General features: G+C 35.7%; 1 protein-coding gene across 5 annotated transcripts in view; it reads left to right on the top strand.

Annotated features, from left to right (window-relative positions):
• LOC121062899 (nipped-B-like protein) overlaps positions 1-17687 on the top strand; it is a 222442-nt gene that overhangs the window by 188691 nt on the left and 16064 nt on the right. For all 5 annotated transcript variants that reach the window (XM_040543198.1, XM_040543196.1, XM_040543197.1 and 2 more), the window contains 13 exons: positions 332-432; positions 1734-1872; positions 2080-2162; positions 3213-3345; positions 4797-4940; positions 8787-8876; positions 9121-9335; positions 9431-9533; positions 11714-11812; positions 11907-12053; positions 13223-13357; positions 14806-14904; positions 16042-16095. In XM_040543198.1, the coding sequence (XP_040399132.1) occupies positions 332-432; positions 1734-1872; positions 2080-2162; positions 3213-3345; positions 4797-4940; positions 8787-8876; positions 9121-9335; positions 9431-9533; positions 11714-11812; positions 11907-12053; positions 13223-13357; positions 14806-14904; positions 16042-16095 (1542 nt within the window). The remainder of the gene's footprint in view (positions 1-331; positions 433-1733; positions 1873-2079; positions 2163-3212; positions 3346-4796; positions 4941-8786; positions 8877-9120; positions 9336-9430; positions 9534-11713; positions 11813-11906; positions 12054-13222; positions 13358-14805; positions 14905-16041; positions 16096-17687) is intronic.

Here is a 17687-nt window from a genome sequence, read left to right as displayed (position 1 = left end):
ATATTAAAGACTAAGATATGAAGTAACTATTTGACTTTCTTATATGGCATATTTCTACCATTGACAGAAATCTTTAAAATATATCGTATTTTTAAGAGCTATTGCACATTTATGTTGTTAGAAGATTTTAAAAATCTTTATTTGAAAAAGTTTTTATATATTTTATAAATAAATGCTTGCTTTGAAAAAACAAAGTAATACATTAAAAACAAGGTGTGCATTGTGTCATGTGAAGTGTATGTTACTATATATAACTTTTAAAAATAAATTTAACAAACGGTATCTAATGTAACAATAAATATTTTTTAACAATCCTGTGACTGTTAAATAGGTGTTCTCCAGGTATGAAAAACATAGACAGCTAATACTGGAAGAAATTTTCACTTCCCTTGCGAGACTACCAACTAGCAAGAGGAGTTTGAGAAACTTCAGGTAATTTCTGACATAGATTGCTAACTTGTAGAGGGAAGCACTTACAGTTTTGTACATGTGGGATTTTAGGTTTCAGCATTAACATTTCTTAAAAAATCTGCAACTTTACAAGCTGGTTGATATTTCAAAATCTCTATAGTGAGAGTAGAGTTTCCTGACAAATGTATCTTGTAATAGTCACCGTTTCTTATGCCATCATATTTATGTTTGGTTACAAAAATAATTGAAATATCTTGTTAGTCTTCTCACTAAGCATGTAAACGAGTGCAATGTTAGTGTGCATTCAAAGGGGTTTTTGTTGCAAAATTCATTCTGTTTATATGAAGCTATTGAATTCATTGCTAAAACTTAATAGGAGAATTCTGGGTGAATTTCTTTGAGGACATACTCTTTCCAGGAATACAAATTAATACTCCTTTGAATGAGTTTCATTTAGGAACTGCTCAGTTTACTTTGTGTTTTAAGTGCTTCAGCTGGACTTCAGTGCATCTTCTAAATAATAGATTCAGGTCCAATCTGGGAGAGAATCTGACCTGAACTGGAATTCAGTTAAAATTGGGGTTGGAAGCTTTAAATGATTCTAAAACGTTTGTTGTTGTTGTTGGCATCGCTTTAGTTCCTTGCTTGCATGCAGCTTTCCCCTGGAGACAGACAAATGCCAATGAAATAGGTTAGCTGATCCAGGGTGGATAAACAGGAAAATATCCAGTAAAATAAATGCACTGGGACTTTTAAGTAGAATTCAGTGACCCTAATGTGTAACATGAGTGTTTATGCCTAATATTTTTTGACATTTTGATTACAATCATCAGACATCTAGCAAATAGGAATGTGGTAGGCATAGTACCATAACTGGTAGATACCCTCTTTGAATTAGGATCTTTGCCAGAAGGAAGTCACCATCTCGATCCCACAGTGACTACACTATTCATCTATAGAATTCTAGTTCTGGTCTGTTAAAGGGCATTTCCTATCTGTGGCTACTATCATGAAGGGGACAGCTTTAAAAAAAAATTGATATGAAAAGATTTTCTGTAGATTCTCAGCTACTGAGCTTCACAGATATTCTGATAGTCATCTGTGGGCTATTTCAGTTCATTTCTCCTACCTAAGAATAATACTTACTGTTTTTGTTAGAACCAATCTTTCACTTCATAAGAGAGAAGCAAATGAATAAATAAATGTCTAGAACACAGATTTCTATCTGTGGTAAAAAATTCCTAAATTTAAAAATTATTTAGGACCAAAAATAATAGTTTTGTTTTATTTTAGTGTTAATGCTGTCCTTTTCATATTAACAGGTTAAATAGCAGTGACACTGATGGAGAGCCTATGTATATTCAAATGGTAACAGCACTAGTTCTGCAGCTTATTCAATGTGTTGTGCACTTACCATCAGCAGAAAAAGAGTCTAATTCAGAGGAGGAATTGAACAAAAAAGTAAGGAAGATATTTTTAAAGAGACTTTATTTTTTTTGTGCAGGTATGACTGTGTGCTTGTGGGTATAATGTTTTATGATGGTGCTCTAGTAATCAGACAATGTAATTTTGTCTGCCATAATTATTTGATGCATGACAAATGTTGATTTGGAAATCATATTTCTGTGTATGCTAAAATGTTAGACTAATAAATCTTGTTATTTTTAGGTGGATCAAGATGTGCTTATTACTAACTCATACGAAACAGCCATGAGAACAGCACAAAACTTCCTTTCTATTTTCCTTAAGAAGTAAGTACTCTTACATTCTTTAGTATATTGATGAAACCATCTCTGAATAAAGTCTGTCACACCTCGAGACAAACCTAATTACTTCACAATGCTAAATACCAACCGATAAAGTTACTTATAACAATGTACTTTATAGTTCCCTAAGAGAGCTTCCTCTCTGGACAAAACTTTTATGGCACAGAAATTCTGCAGGGAGTTCTTTATACATTTAAGAATCTGTCTGATAGTTTATGTAGGATCCTTTTATCAGGTGTCTGTTACTCATCTGAAGCACAAAAGAGGAGGCTGAATAAATATTTAAGTGGTGAAACCAGATTCATTCAGTCATCAAAATGACTAAAAATCTAAAATCACATTAATTTACCTAAAGTTAGGAATGTTAATAGCTGAACAGAAATATATATATAAATATATATATATACACACACCTGAATAATCAATCAGCTTTTTTTAGAAAAAGTCCTGAGATTTTTATCGTGTTAATTTCCACCATTAAGCTGAGAAGCTGTTTAGAGATCTAGCCATTTCTCTGCATACTTCTGGTATCGTTAAAGACATTAGGAACGTCATATGTAAGTGATACACTATCAGGTATGTTACCTTTGAATTTTACATTCTGATTTTAACCTTGAAGAGCATAATACTGAGATATCATTCTGAGATAAGTTGGACCAGACTTAAAGAGTCTAGACTCAATACCTCCTAAATACAGGACTACAGCTTGAGGTTCAGAATTTTTTTTACCCAGCTTGTTCATCCTCTTCATTCAGACTTTAACTCAAAACAATAAATGAAAAAGCTTAGAGGGAAAAAATGCTACTATCCTGCATTAGCTGCTTTCCCTGCAGTGAAAAATTAGTGATAAATGTTTGAATTATTTGTCCTTAACTGGATAAAATTATTTTTCTGCTAATATTCCAGTTTTTTTCTTTTAGAATTGCATAAAACTTTTTTTTTCCTGGTTAAACATAGGATTACTTTTGTTTACATCAGAAGAAAAGCTTAAATGGATCTTAAATTTGCTTACATAATACATTTTCTTCTAAACAGGTGTGGTAGTAAACAAGGGGAAGAAGATTATAGGCCACTGTTTGAGAACTTCATTCAAGATCTTCTTTCCACGGTCAATAAACCAGAATGGCCAGCTGCAGAGTTGCTCCTTAGCTTATTAGGAAGGCTATTGGTAAGGGATTCTTGTTTTTAACTATGAAGACTCATTTCAGTTTCAGCTATTAGAGGAATACATTCTGATAGTTGATGCATACATGCAGTGTTTAAGGATTTTCTTATGTGTATCACTATTATGTAATACATAAATACTAAAATTTAGGTCAGAGGATGATTGATACGCAACTTGGAAAAGGTCGTATGTATACTCTTTCTCACAGAAGTCCACTTCTACACTTCCATGACATTTTTCACATTAAAAAAGTGCCATTTTATACCATCTAGTAAGTGCAAATATTTGTTCAGATTAAAGTCAAATAGCTGTAATTGCTCATGTTAAATATCTTCTCTGGACTATTCATTTAGCACAGAACCTGAAAACAATTAAGTAGATTGCTTTTATACAAATAATAGTACATTTACTTATGGAATGTGAAATGTTACAGAATGTGAACATTTTTGCTAACATATTCTTAGAGAGTTGTTTTTTGGTATTACACAGTAATTTACACAGTAATTTAACCTGTTTCTTGGAAAAATATTTTATGGTCCTGTTGCTGATAAAAATGTAGCTTTCATTATATTTGTGTGAATAATGAGAAATGTATATTATGGTGGTTAATATCTCTGTTATTGCAAAGGATATCTCCTGTACTAGACATCTAGTTTACTTTATGAAAGTATATATTTAAAGAAAACTAACAGGCATATTTGTAGAGAGATTGTGTATATGTGGTGTAATAGTAAATGACATAATTTTATAGTGTATGGAAGTTAGAATTTTTAATAAGTTTAAACAGTGTCTTGTGAGAAGAATGAAGAAAGTTTGAGAAAGTTGGGGTTGTTTAGCCTAGAGAAGAGAAGGCTCTAGGGAGACCTTATAGTGAACTTCCAGTATTTAAAGGGGACCTACAGGAAAGATTGGCAGAGACTTTTAATCAGGGAGTGTATCGACAGGATAAGGGGTAATGGTTTTAAACTACAAGGATGATCAAAGGGCTGGAACACCTCTCCTATGAAGACAGGCTGAGGGAGTTGGGGTTGTTCAGCCTGGAGAAGAGAAGGTTCCGGGGAGACCTTATAGCTGTCTTCCAGTACCTAAAGAGGGCCTACAGGAAAGCTGGGGAGGGACTCTTTATCAGGCAGTGCAGTGATAGGACAAGGAGTAATGGTTTTAAACTAAAAGAGGGTAGATTTAGATTAGATATAAGGAAAAAATTGTTTACTCAGAGAATGGTGAGGCACTGGAACAGGTTGCCCAGAGAAGCTGTGGATGTCCCATCCCTGGAAGTGTTCAAGGCCAGGTCAGACGGGGCTTTGAGCAACATGGTCTAGTGGAAGGTGTCCCTGTCCATGGCAGGGGGGTTGGAATTAGATGTTCTTTAAGGTCCCTTCCAACCTATGATTCTATGAGTCCCAGTTGCATAAATACATAATTTAAAAACATATATATCCTTCTTTTCTTAGGTTCACCAGTTCAGTAACAAATCAACAGAAATGGCTTTAAGAGTTGCGTCACTTGACTATCTTGGAACTGTAGCTGCAAGACTGAGGAAAGATGCAGTCACTAGCAAAATGGATCAAGGGCCTATAGCCAGAATCCTCAAACAGGTGTGTGAGAGATCCCATGCCAGCTGGATTGAGCTGGATTGAGATATATCCATTCAGATATTTGAAAATTATAAAGATTTGTTTAAAACAAAAACAAATAAAAACATCACCAAAAAAATGGCATGTGGAGAATCAGTTTTCATTGTTCAGATTTCTGAATCGAATGCATTCTATTTATAAGTATCACATATTTTAGTTGATTGCTGTCTTTCTTGCACCATCTCCCTCATGATCATATTAAGTGGTTAATTACAGTGGTAAAACCAGTTTTACTCTGACGGTACAGAGAAAATAACGGAGCAACCATTGAATTCTATCTTAAGAGGCATTAAAATTATATATGTATGTATGCATTTGCTGTCACAAAATGGTAATGGGGCTTATGGCACTCATATACAGGCTTTAGAGAAGACTGAGGGGAGATCTCATTAATGTATATAAATATCTGAGGGGAGGGTGTCGAGAGGATGGAGCCGGTCTCTTTTCAGTTGTGCCCAGCGACAGGACGAGAGGGAACGGACACAAACTGAAGCACAGGAGGTTCCGGCTCAATATGAGGGGGCACTTCTTTACTGTGAGGGTGACAGAGCACTGGAACAGGTTGTCCAGAGAGGTTGTGAGTCTCCTTCTCTGGAGATATTCAAAACCCACCTGGATGCCATCCTGCGCAACATGCTCTAGGTGATTCTGCTCAGCAGGGGGGTTGGAGTAGATGTTCAGAGGTCCCTTCCAACCTCGTCCAGTCTGTGATTTAGAGAGTTAAACTCTTAAGCCTGTAAGGTTAGGTTTTACGTGACATAGCTGGTATTGCTTTGCTTTTTTTTTTTTTTTCCTGAACTTGCACGTATATCTCATTAGAGAATGTACATTTGCATTTCTGCTAATGCAGATTATCAAAATGTCTCCAAATCTGCAAGGGCAGCAACAGTTATCAAAGTGATGCATGCTTTCGAGCTCTTTACAGCACATAGTTTGATGAGAAAATCATCAGGTCTTATGTGTCCTTTTAAAAATATGGAGTTGCACATTTCTTATGGAGCCTATAGGTTTCTTTTTGAACTACTAACTACTATCAGAATGATTGGATCTGAAGTTGAATAGTCATATCAAATTCATTTTATCCAAATTTACCTTTCAGTTACCTAAAAAAGACTCCAGATTTATTGCATGTATTTCAAGATGACTGTTACAGATTTATGCTGGAGGAAAAACTTCAACTTCAAAAATTTACAGGCATTCAAATAAAGAGTCAAAGCTCATCTAGTCCTTTATGAGTCTGATAATTGCCATAAGTTTGTTCGATTAGAATATTGTACTATATATAGTATCAAATCTTTATGTTCCTGGTTTAATATAATTTTTGCATTTATGTGGATTATAATTCTCTTCCATTGGCAGTGATTCTGACAATTCTCTATCAGACTTTGTAGGGAAATATTTTAGAAGGATCCCTTTCTCTTTTCTTATCTCTGGAAGTTAAAATGGTATTGAAAGATATTCCAGAAAAATACATATGAATATGGTGACCTGAATTTTTATTTTTTTTTAACAGGATTGGGCGGTAACTAGGCCATTGGCATTTGCAGAAAATAAAATTGCTTTGGGCAATTGAGTGCTAAAAGCGTTTTTTTCAGATATTCAGTAAGCGTAGCATCAGTGATGGTAGACAGTACCATCCATGCATTGTGGAAGGTATAAATTATACAGTACCATTAGTCAGGGTAGACAGTGTGTTGTTTATAAATGATTTGTAACATAAGAACAAATAACTACTTGGAAAGGTGTACATGACAGCTAAGCTTCACTATGTTGTTCAGATGGCAAGAAAATAAGAAGATGCATTGGCAGACATATTCAGATCTAGTCATCAGGAAGAACTTAAATTATTGCTTCCGTTCAGAAATGGACTTACACTTCTACAGATTGTTCTTTCCTGATGAATTGAATACATACACTCTTATTAGATGTTTCCTTCTACCCTCTGATATCGTTACTGCGGTATTCCCCAGTGACTGATGGATGCTTATAGTTTTCTACTGTGGTTTTGACTCTTGACCCATATAATTAGATTTAGGAGAAAATCTCTTCTGTTTTGACTTTTTTAAACAGTACATATTTTTTATTGAAATCTGTCATAGATTGACAAGTTGATTTGAACACTTATGCATGCCTTTCATTAGTTTATCTCTTTATATTCTGATCTTCTGGACTTGTAACTGTACATTTTTCTACTTGCTGATGTTTGCAAGCATTTGATGTGTGCTGCATTTGTGGCATGATTGCCAATTTGTGCTGTTCATGCTGAAGTTGATGCTTATAAGTTGTGAATTTTGTTGCTGAAGAAGTTTAAGCCAGAAATTATTCTACTTTTATTATCAATATTGAATATGATTGGTTGCAGGCTTTTTTTCCCTGTTTTTTCCCTGTTTGTTCTGTTTTTTACTTGCTCAAAAATACTTAAGCAATTAGAATTCATCAAGCATCTTTTTTTTTTTTTTCCCACCGCATTATCTACAAAATTTAACATTGGTCAAAGGCTGGACTTTTAAATCATAATTTGCATATATATTACAAATGTATGTCAATGAACCTATATCAGTATTATGTGCATTGTAGACATACATGTTTTAAACTCTTGAATTAATTCATTTTGGGGAAAAAAGAAAAACATTTTACTGCTGTAATATCAGCAACTACAAGGACTTGCATATTTCAGTATAATACAAAGGAAAAAAGGTGTGTTGGTTTTCTTTTTATGCTGTCTTGTAAATATTGAGAAAGTTAGTTTCTGACTAATGAACAAGTTCATTGATACTGATTTATTCTCTGTAATCCCTGTTTGGGAGAAGTACATTGTCTGTTGGTCAGATATAAGATTGTTGTTCCATTTACATAGGCTAGAACTATTTAAGAGATCAGGATATACCTATTTCCTGTAAGAACAGCCTCTTAGAAAAAATACATTCTCTTCTTAACATTCATACAGTTTAGTTATTTACAATTGTGATACACTAGCCTGTCTCATATTACAGTTTTGTATGTAAAATGCTTTTTGTGCATCTTAAAAGTGCTTGACAGAAAAAATAATATTATCCTCTTCTGTAGATAGGCTTTATGTAGTAGGTGGCTTTTTTTTTTTTTATAAACGGTATGTTTGTTCACAAGCCTTTTTAACTGACAGAAACTTAATTTAATTTCAGAGAACATAATTCTTTAATGCTAGAGTACAGAGGTGTTTGGAGACAACCTCTGTAAGTTCTTTCCTAGATGAACTGAGCAAACTTGCTGCACTTTCTCTGTATAGGTGCTTTATCCCTGAAAACACATACACCAAATATTTTTACAAAGGGATAAGTTATTTCTTTGTGTTTCCCATACCTTTCTACTGTTGTCTGTATTTTCATATTCCTTTTCATTTGACTTTTGTTTTGCCTTTTATCCCTTGTTCACCCGAGAAGTCACTGTTTCAGTGTTTTATTATTAGTGAGAAAACTAACAATGATTTTTAAAGATTAAACTTTGTGTCAGTCTGTGTCTGATTTCAGCCTTTTTTTTTCTCACGGAGGATCTTAACGCAAGTTCATAGAAGGAAAATTAATCAAATCAGTCAATCTGTTTTAAAACCAGTCTTATGCTGCTTTTAATCTTTTTTTTAGACTTTGGAATCACCAAGTCTAATTTCATTCAGTTTGTATGCACTTTACAGGTAATTGCTTAAAAATTGTTAATGTTCTGCGATTATCAAAACAACTAACTTCACTGTATTTTAAATGTGGACATACAGATTGTCAAATGGTAATTACCGCTGAGCAATATTCTGTTTTATAACTATCTTTGTCCTGACAGGTTTCAGGAGGAGAAGATGAAATTCAACAGCTACAAAAGGCTTTGCTAGATTATCTCGATGAGAACACAGAAACCGATGCATCATTAGTGGTAAATTTCAGCTTTCTAATAGCGAGTGTATATAAAAATAATTTCAATAACATGTCTACAGAATAAAATTACTTTCAGTCATGTATATTAGTGTTTCAATTAAATTGTCACCCTAACATACTGTTGATTGTCTTTTCCAAAATATGATTGATGTATTAGACTCACTCTCATTATAAATCAGTTAATCTCCCTCTTCTCTATCTGCTGTTTTTTGTTTTCTGTGCATCCTGCTGTATCTCTCCAGTTTTCTCGGAAGTTTTATATAGCTCAGTGGTTCCGTGATACAACTATGGAGACAGAGAAAGCAATTAAATCTCAGAAGGATGAGGATTCGTCTGAAGGAACTCATCATACAAAAGATGTTGAGACCACAGGGAAAATCATGCATAGAGCAGAAAGTCGGAAAAGGTTTCTTCGTAGCATCATTAAAACTGCTCCATCTCAGTTCAGTACATTAAAGTATGTCTCAGTACTGCTGATTTCTTAACCATGCATTTGATGTTTTTAGTTGTTTTGTATAACATGTCCTAATTAACGCATTGAATTTGTTGCAGGATGAATTCTGATACTGTGGACTATGAAGATGCATGTTTGATTGTTCGCTACTTGGCCTCTATGAGGCCATTTGCCCAGAGCTTCGATATTTATTTGACACAGGTAAACTGTGCCAGAATCATATCACAGAATATCATAAAATCATATCATACAACAGCTTGAGATGGAAAGGACCTTAAAGATAATCTAGTTCCAACCCACCCTGCCAGGGGCAGGGATGCCACCCGCTAGATCAGGTTGCCCAGAGCCTCATCCAACCTGGTCTTGAACCTTTGCAGGGATGGGGCATCCACAACTTCTCTGGGCAACCTGTTCCAGTGCCTCACCACCCTCTGAGTGAAGAATTTCCTCCTAACCTCTAATCTAAATCTCCCTTCTTTTAGTTTAAAACCATTCCCCCTTGTCATTCATTATCTGCCCCGTTATCCCCCATTTTCTGCCCAAGCAAAAAGTTGTTCTCCATCTTTTATATAAGCCCCCTTTAAGTACTGAATCAATTGAATCGAGGGACAATCCCCTCCCTCGACCTGCTGGCCACTCCTCTTTTGATGCAGCCCAGGATGCAGTTGGCCTTCTGGGCTGCAGGCGCGCACTGCCGGCTCATGTCAAGCTTTCCGTCCACCAGAACCCCCGAGTCTTTCTCTGCAGGGCTGCTCTCAATGAGTTCTTCTCCCAGTCTGTGCTCCTGTCTGGGATTGCCCCAACCCAGGTGCAGCACCTTGCACTTGGCCTTGTTGATCCTCATTAGGTTCACGTGGGCCCACTTCTCAAGCTTGTCCAGGTCCCTTTGGATGGCATCCCTTCTTTCTCTTGTATCAGCTGCACCACTCAGCTTGGTGTCATCTGCAACCTTGCTGAGGGTTCACTCAATCCCAGCATCATGATCTCGATCCCATCATCATGATCTCCATCAGCCAGTTCCCTCAGGACCCTGGGATGCATGTCATTGGGCCCCATAGATTTGTACCTGTTCAGTTTCATCAGGTGGTCTCGAACCTACTCTTTGCTTACATTGGGAGGGACTTTGCTCCCCAAGCCCTCCTCTACAGGTTCAGGGAAATGAGAGATGTGGGAAACCTGACTGGCAGTGAAGACTGAGGCAAAGAAGCTGTTGAGTACCTCAGTCTTCTCCATGTTTGTTGTTACCAGTTCTCCCTTCTCATTAATGAGACGGGGTATACTCTCCTTGGCCTTTCTTTCCTGGCCAGCGTACCTATAGAATCTCTTCCTATTATTCTTCGCATCACTTGCCAAGCTCAGTTCCATCCATGCCTTAGCTTTCCTGATCCCATCCAAGCACATCCAGACAACATCCCTTTACTCTTTCCAGTCCATGTGTCCCTGCTTCCACTGTCTCTGCATTTCCTTCTTGCTTCTCGGTTTGACAAAAGTCCTAGTACAGTGAAACACAACGGTTTCTGACTCCAAACACATTTGGGGTACTGTGCAATATCTGTTCATTATTGAGCACAGGTATTTAAAAGGCTATGGTAACATCACATACTTTCATATTCTGTACAGATGGCATAAGTGCTTCTTTTTCTTTTTCTTGTATGCATTTCATACATCATATTGTGCATATGTTATTTTGTCTGTGTATGTACATGGCAAAATCTTTATATTAGATGTACACAGTAAGAGGATAATTACAAAATGTTGAAATCTTTTTCACAGTTTCTGTAAGATGCATGCTTATTTGATAGTGCTAACTCAGGAAATGTATCTTGATTTGAAAATATAAGCCAATTTGGTCATTTGCTTGCACAAGTGCATGTTACTCTCACTTTGGAAGCCGTTGTTTGATCAGTGTGGTTTCTTTCCTTTTTCTGGGAAAAGAGGACTAGCATGTTGGCATGGTGACATGTTTGAACTCTAGCAATGGTTTAGGTTTCATTACTTATATTAATCTGCATACGGAGCAAGTCATAGATTTACAGTGTCCAAATTCAACTTTCCTGTTAAAAGAACCATGGTGAAAGCTTCATCTGAATGGCAAAAGTAGAGTTTAAAACAAAGGGACATAGAGTGAGCATATGGACCCTGTATAAATCCTGTTTGGACTAGTCTTAGAGATCTATCAAATATCCATGCTCAAGTCATCAGTGCCATGGAACATCATTTACATGCACTTCTTTACTGTCTGAGAAGATGTATTCAATTTTTAGTAGACAGCTATTCTTATTTTAGTTAAATAGTTTATGTTATTCTTGTGCATTTTTGCCTGTGTTAAACATTATTACCTTCCCAAAGCAATTGAGATTTTGTTTTTGTTCTCTTAATAGATTCTGCGTGTACTTGGTGAAAATGCAATTGCTGTTCGAACAAAAGCCATGAAGTGTTTGTCTGAGGTTGTTGCTGTAGACCCCAGTATTCTAGCCAGGGTAAAAAAAGGAAATATCTGTCATGCATACTTTTATCACACTTAAAATAAATCCTTATTTCTTATTTTGGATGTGTTTTATTTGTTCTTTTTAGCTGGATATGCAACGAGGTGTTCATGGACGGTTAATGGATAACTCCACTAGTGTACGAGAAGCAGCTGTGGAGCTGCTTGGCCGATTTGTGCTCTGTCGTCCTCAGCTTGCTGAGCAGTATTACGACATGCTGATTGAAAGAATATTGGTACAGTGAATTGTGATATTTATGATAAGTTAAATGGCATTGGGAAACTTGTTTTCAACAGAGTTTATATGTTTAATAATATGGAATTATCACTCCAAGAGTAAATTGTATTTTATTGCTTTAAATAAGGAGCATCATCCTTGTAAGACCAACCCTGTAAAATGCATCACTTGTTTCCAGTGGAGTCTTTTTTACATCAGAAAGTTGTACTGCAGTAGAACCAGGATTATGTTCCTTTTGATTCCATTGTTAAGGCACAAATTAGGTGAAACGAGGAATTATTCCACATGTTGAAGTTTGAGATACGGGTCTCTGAAGGCAGTTCAGTAGTGTGGGACGATGAAGAAAGATCTACAACACAGTAATCTAAAGTTGCTAATTGTAGTCCAAAAGAAAGAGAAAACTACTTTGTTTTTCTGTGCTATGTTTTAGCGTTTTAAAAGGTTTTCTGTTGTTTTTTGTACAAAAAGTATTTTTTTTGTCTGGATATTTAGATAAAATACAATTTTAATTTAACTATAAGATAACACTATCTTTTAGGATCCATGTCAGGCAGCTTTTTAGTCAAATACTACTCATTTGCTATTGTTACATGATAAAACGTGTTTGTGAAGGGCTTTAGAGATAGGTAGCTTCATATGCTTATAAGCATGCATAAAATAATTCATCCTGCCATTCAGATTAAACGGGTTTTGAATAAGATCAGATGAAGTGAAACTCCTCATCTGTCTCCTTAGATGAAGCCTAGGAAAATGGAAAAGACTTGCTACATAGGGCTTATCCATAAGCTTTGTCCAAAGGCTTGAAGTATTACTGTCCAGATCTGCAAAGGGTCTTGTGTGTTCCAACAAAGTAGTTAAAGCATCATTACTTCTAACTTGTAAGCTCTTGAAGTGGAATTACACATTAGCAGCATCATGAGCTCTTAAATCAGAGGGTATAAGCGGAGGAAGCATTTTCAGCATTCTGGGTGCTCAGCCAGGCCTTTAGAACTGTTGCAGTTAAGTGGCACAAGTTATGCTGCCCTTGCAATCTAGAATATTTTAGCTGCCTTTTCTAAATACGTTTTGCAAGTCAGCTTGGTTCATCTTCAAATATTAGTTCATATAACACAAATTAATTCATATGTTGGATTTGTTTTCAAGAGTGTAATACTTTTCTTCTCACAGGATACTGGTATCAGTGTCAGAAAAAGAGTCATAAAGATACTTAGGGATATCTGCATTGAACAACCAACATTTCCCAAAATTACAGAGATGTGTGTGAAAATGATTCGGAGAGTCAATGATGAAGAAGGCATTAAGGTAGAATAAAACATTTGTCAGGATTTTAATTATCATTGTTTTAGTGTTTCTATATTTTGACCAAAAAAACCCCAAACACACACACCACTATTTCATTGCTTCATTGTAAGATTTATTATTTTTATTTACTTTTAATTTTTTGAGAGAGCAAATATCTTGACTTCCTACATTGCTGACTTGTTTTTCTTTCTCTTGTTTTCTTCATTATTTTTTTGCTGGCAATCAAAAGATTTTAAAAAATATGTATGTTTTCTGGATTTTTTTTCTGCTTGTAAGTATTGTCTCTGGGTATTCTCTTTTCTAACAAGTAAAATTGGCATATAAAAATCCTTTCTGCAAACAAAATAAGCTTTAGGTCAAAATTAAGTTCTTGACATTAGTATATGCCAGATATGTATGTTCTGCATATAAAACATTATGAAATATTTGTGTGCTTCTTTTGCATTAATTCTGAATGTTTAATGAATCACTTATTCCCCCTGAAATGTTACTTATGTGACCATATTCTACTCTTTGTGCAATGGGTATGCAGAATGACACAAAATTAAGATTATATGATAAATCATAAACCTGACACTGATGTTTTTGTTTGATTCAGCAAAATAATTTTAAAATATCTGGGTAATTAAGCATTCCCCATGTAATAATTTTGCATCACACTTCCAGTGGGATATGAAATATGCAATTTTAAAGTTTCAGCATATATTTTTACCACTCGAGACACATTAATGCCAAGTGGCTTTCAGAGAAGACTGTTAATCGAGATGTAGGATCCGAGGTGCTGAAAGTTGGATCCAAGGTGCTGCTGTGCAGGGAGAATGACCTTGTTCTCTCTCCTTCTTTCCCTTGCCTTTCCAACAACCTCAGGCAGTGTCTACAATGTATTTTCAATGTTTCTGTAGTTGAGGAGAAATTCTTATATCTGTATGCTTTATAAGTAATGCAGGAATAATATAGTTCACTTTCATTCTGTTCCATATTTTCCACCATCCAAAAATACTGGAAGGGAGCCTACTTCCTAAGTTTGGCTAGAGAGACTTGGGGTTCTCTCCTTGTCACAGTTGTTCTGAAAACTCCAAAGTAATCTACCACTGCTGCTAGTTCTGCTATAGAAATCATAATATCGTGTTCAGTTGTTATTTTCTCAGGGTACTACGTTTTCCTGAGGAATGCAAATTAGTGCAGGAAAGTTTTAACTCAATTTTCTGTAGCATCAGTTCCCAGTGATCATTTGGTACTTTACTTGTTTAGAGGCCAGTATAACTCCTGTAATAGTATACCTGGGTCTCTCAGATAACATTCTCTACAACGATCTCACTTAGTTTTAATAATTCCTCATGAAAAGGCACATATCATCAACAAATCTATTGTATGGGTATATTAGAGATAATACCTATGTGCCAAGATAAGCTTATTTATTTCTGCTAATACTTTTTTTTTCCCTTCAGAAATTAGTAAATGAGACATTCCAGAAGCTCTGGTTTACTCCAACTCCACACCATGACAAAGAAGCAATGACCAGAAAAATTTTAAACATCACTGATGTGGTATGTTATACAAATTTGAATGAGGTTGCACGCAAAACTTGATTATGTTTTTAGTATCTTTGAAATATTGTCTGTAGTCTTTTAGAAAGCAAAAAATATACAAGTATCTTACTTATCAGATAGTTTTCTTTATGTATCTCCTGACACTGAATATATGATAGAATTATTCATCCGATGGAACAAGCTTTAGGAAACTTTAAATGCTCACTAATATGCTGGCAATGATAACTGGGACCATATTATATTCAAGTTGTATAAAACGCTTGTTCAGTTAACAGAACAAATTTCTATTACGTATAACATTTTCCAGCAAATACTAGTAGCAGCATATAGTTAAGCCTAGCTAAGAAATTGTCTCTTAAAAGAAAATTTTCCTCAAACAATTGATAATGTTTATTTTGAAAGATTAATAAGCTTTTTTAACAAATACAGGGTCAGCTAGAGTAAACTAATATCTGCAGAATTGCATATACTTTCTAGGAGCAGTGAATTAAACAGCATGTCTCAAAAATCTGTTTCAAATAAAATGCTTATACTTCTGTAGTGATAATGTGTTGTGCAAAATCTCTGTGCTGAGGTGTTTTCATATCAGTTTAACAAAGGTATAAAGATCAAATAAGTACTCATTTCACTACTTTAAACTGTGTTTAAACTCTATCCTGCTTTTCAATATTTTTACTAAATGATAGTGTAGTATGCGTTTTTCCAGACTGGAAAGTTAAGCAATCTGACTTCAGCTTAACTCAGTTCTCCTACTAATTCTACTTTAGAGCACTTGTGAGCTGTTCTTGAGGTATAATGAGAGTTAAAGATTGGTTTGTTTATATTAAAAGTGTGTATGTGCACATATACGCGCACACACGTGTTCATTTTTGATATGTCAGGCTTGTATTTATGCTTTAATCTGTACAAAATGTCATTCTACAAAACCTGATGAGAAGTTTTTTCAAATGCAGAAAATGGTTTCTAATCTCCAAAGATACAAAATCATTGTACTGAATGCATAAAAACAAAACAAAACAAAACAAAAAAACAGTGTCTATGCATGTTTACTGTTCTTTAAAGATAATATATGTATTGAAGTAATATTTCTTCAGGTTCCTTTTTTAACCAGTTTATTCTCAATACTGCTTTTAGGTTGCAGCTTGTAGAGATACAGGGTATGATTGGTTTGAACAGCTTCTTCAAAATGTAAGCAATGAATTTTGAATGTATGGCACAGTTGTCATAAGAATATTAACATTTCTTTTGATGCTAAAATACATTGGAGGGGGACTACAAGAGCAATCCATTCAGTAGACAAATTCAATTAATGCCCTTTTAAACACATGACTTTGGGTTGTTTCTTTTGTTTGTTTGTTTGTTTTTAATCTTTATTGCTGTGATTTTCTTTGTCTCTGACATTAGTTTCTGTATTTCTATATGATCTGTTTTAAAAATACTTCACACTTTGGTTTGTATTTTGGGCAGAGTTTGTTTGTTTGTTTGTTTGTTTTTTGTTTTTAATTTAATGGTGTCCTCAGCAATTAATGACATTACCTTATCTGTGGACTTCATGTTCTTAATTTTGAAATGAACATCTGGTACAATGTAGATTTATTTTTTCAGTGGCAGATAAGTATATATTCTAATAATATCTAATATATTAGTTACACAGTTCATAAAAAGAGTGAATGTTTAGAGTATTGCTTACTTCTACATATTTTACTTTCATTGTTTTTTCTAAGAAATGAGCTTTCTTTGTTTATATCTGTTAGCCTGTGTTAACTTTCTCCTCTACATCTTCTATGCACCAGTTAATTTTCAAGCAAAATTAACAAAAGCAGGAATGGGGGAATTAGAGGTCTCAAAAAAATTTACTTTACCCTGGAGTGTTATGAAAATAGGTAGCCAAATAAACTAGCATGCCCCTTAATGCCAGCAAGGCTTCACCATGGGCAAATCGTGCCTGACCAATCTGGTGACCTTCTATGATGGAGTGACTGCATCAGTTGACAAGGGAAGACCGAGCGATGTCATCTACCTGGACTTCTGTAAGGCCTTTGACACGGTCCCACATGACATCCTGATCTCCAAATTGGAGAGGGATGGATTTGAAGGGTAGACCGTTCGGTGTATAAGGAATTGGCTTGAAGGTCACACCCAGAGAGTGGTGGTCAATGGCTCTATGTCCAAGTGGAGGCCGGTGACAAGTGTTGTACCTCAGGGGTCTGTCTTGGGATCGGTACTGTTTAATATCTTTATCAACGGCATGGACAGTGGGATGTAGTGACCCTCAGCAAGGTTGCAGATGACACCAAGCTGAGTGGTGCAGCTGATACAAGAGAAAGAAGGGATGCCATCCAAAGGGACCTGGACAAGCTTGAGAAGTGGGCCCACGTGAACCTAATGAGGATCAACAAGGCCAAGTGCAAGGTGCTGCACCTGGGTTGGGGCAATCCCAGACAGGAGCACAGACTGGGAGAAGAACTCATTGAGAGCAGCCCTGCAGAGAAAGACTCGGGGGTTCTGGTGGACGGAAAGCTTGACATGAGCCGGCAGTGCGCGCCTGCAGCCCAGAAGGCCAACTGCATCCTGGGCTGCATCAAAAGAGGAGTGGCCAGCAGGTCGAGGGAGGGGATTGTCCCTCGATTCAATTGATTCAGTACTTAAAGGGGGCTTATATAAAAGATGGAGAACAACTTTTTGCTTGGGCAGAAAATGGGGGATAACGGGGCAGATAATGAATGACAAGGGGGAATGGTTTTAAACTAAAAGAAGGGAGATTTAGATTAGAGGTTAGG

Source organism: Cygnus olor (assembly GCF_009769625.2).
Source record: "Cygnus olor isolate bCygOlo1 chromosome W unlocalized genomic scaffold, bCygOlo1.pri.v2 SUPER_W1, whole genome shotgun sequence".
NCBI lineage: Eukaryota > Metazoa > Chordata > Aves > Anseriformes > Anatidae > Cygnus > Cygnus olor.
The sequence above is the reverse complement of the archived record's forward strand: the minus strand, read 5'-3'. Positions and strand labels throughout refer to the sequence as shown.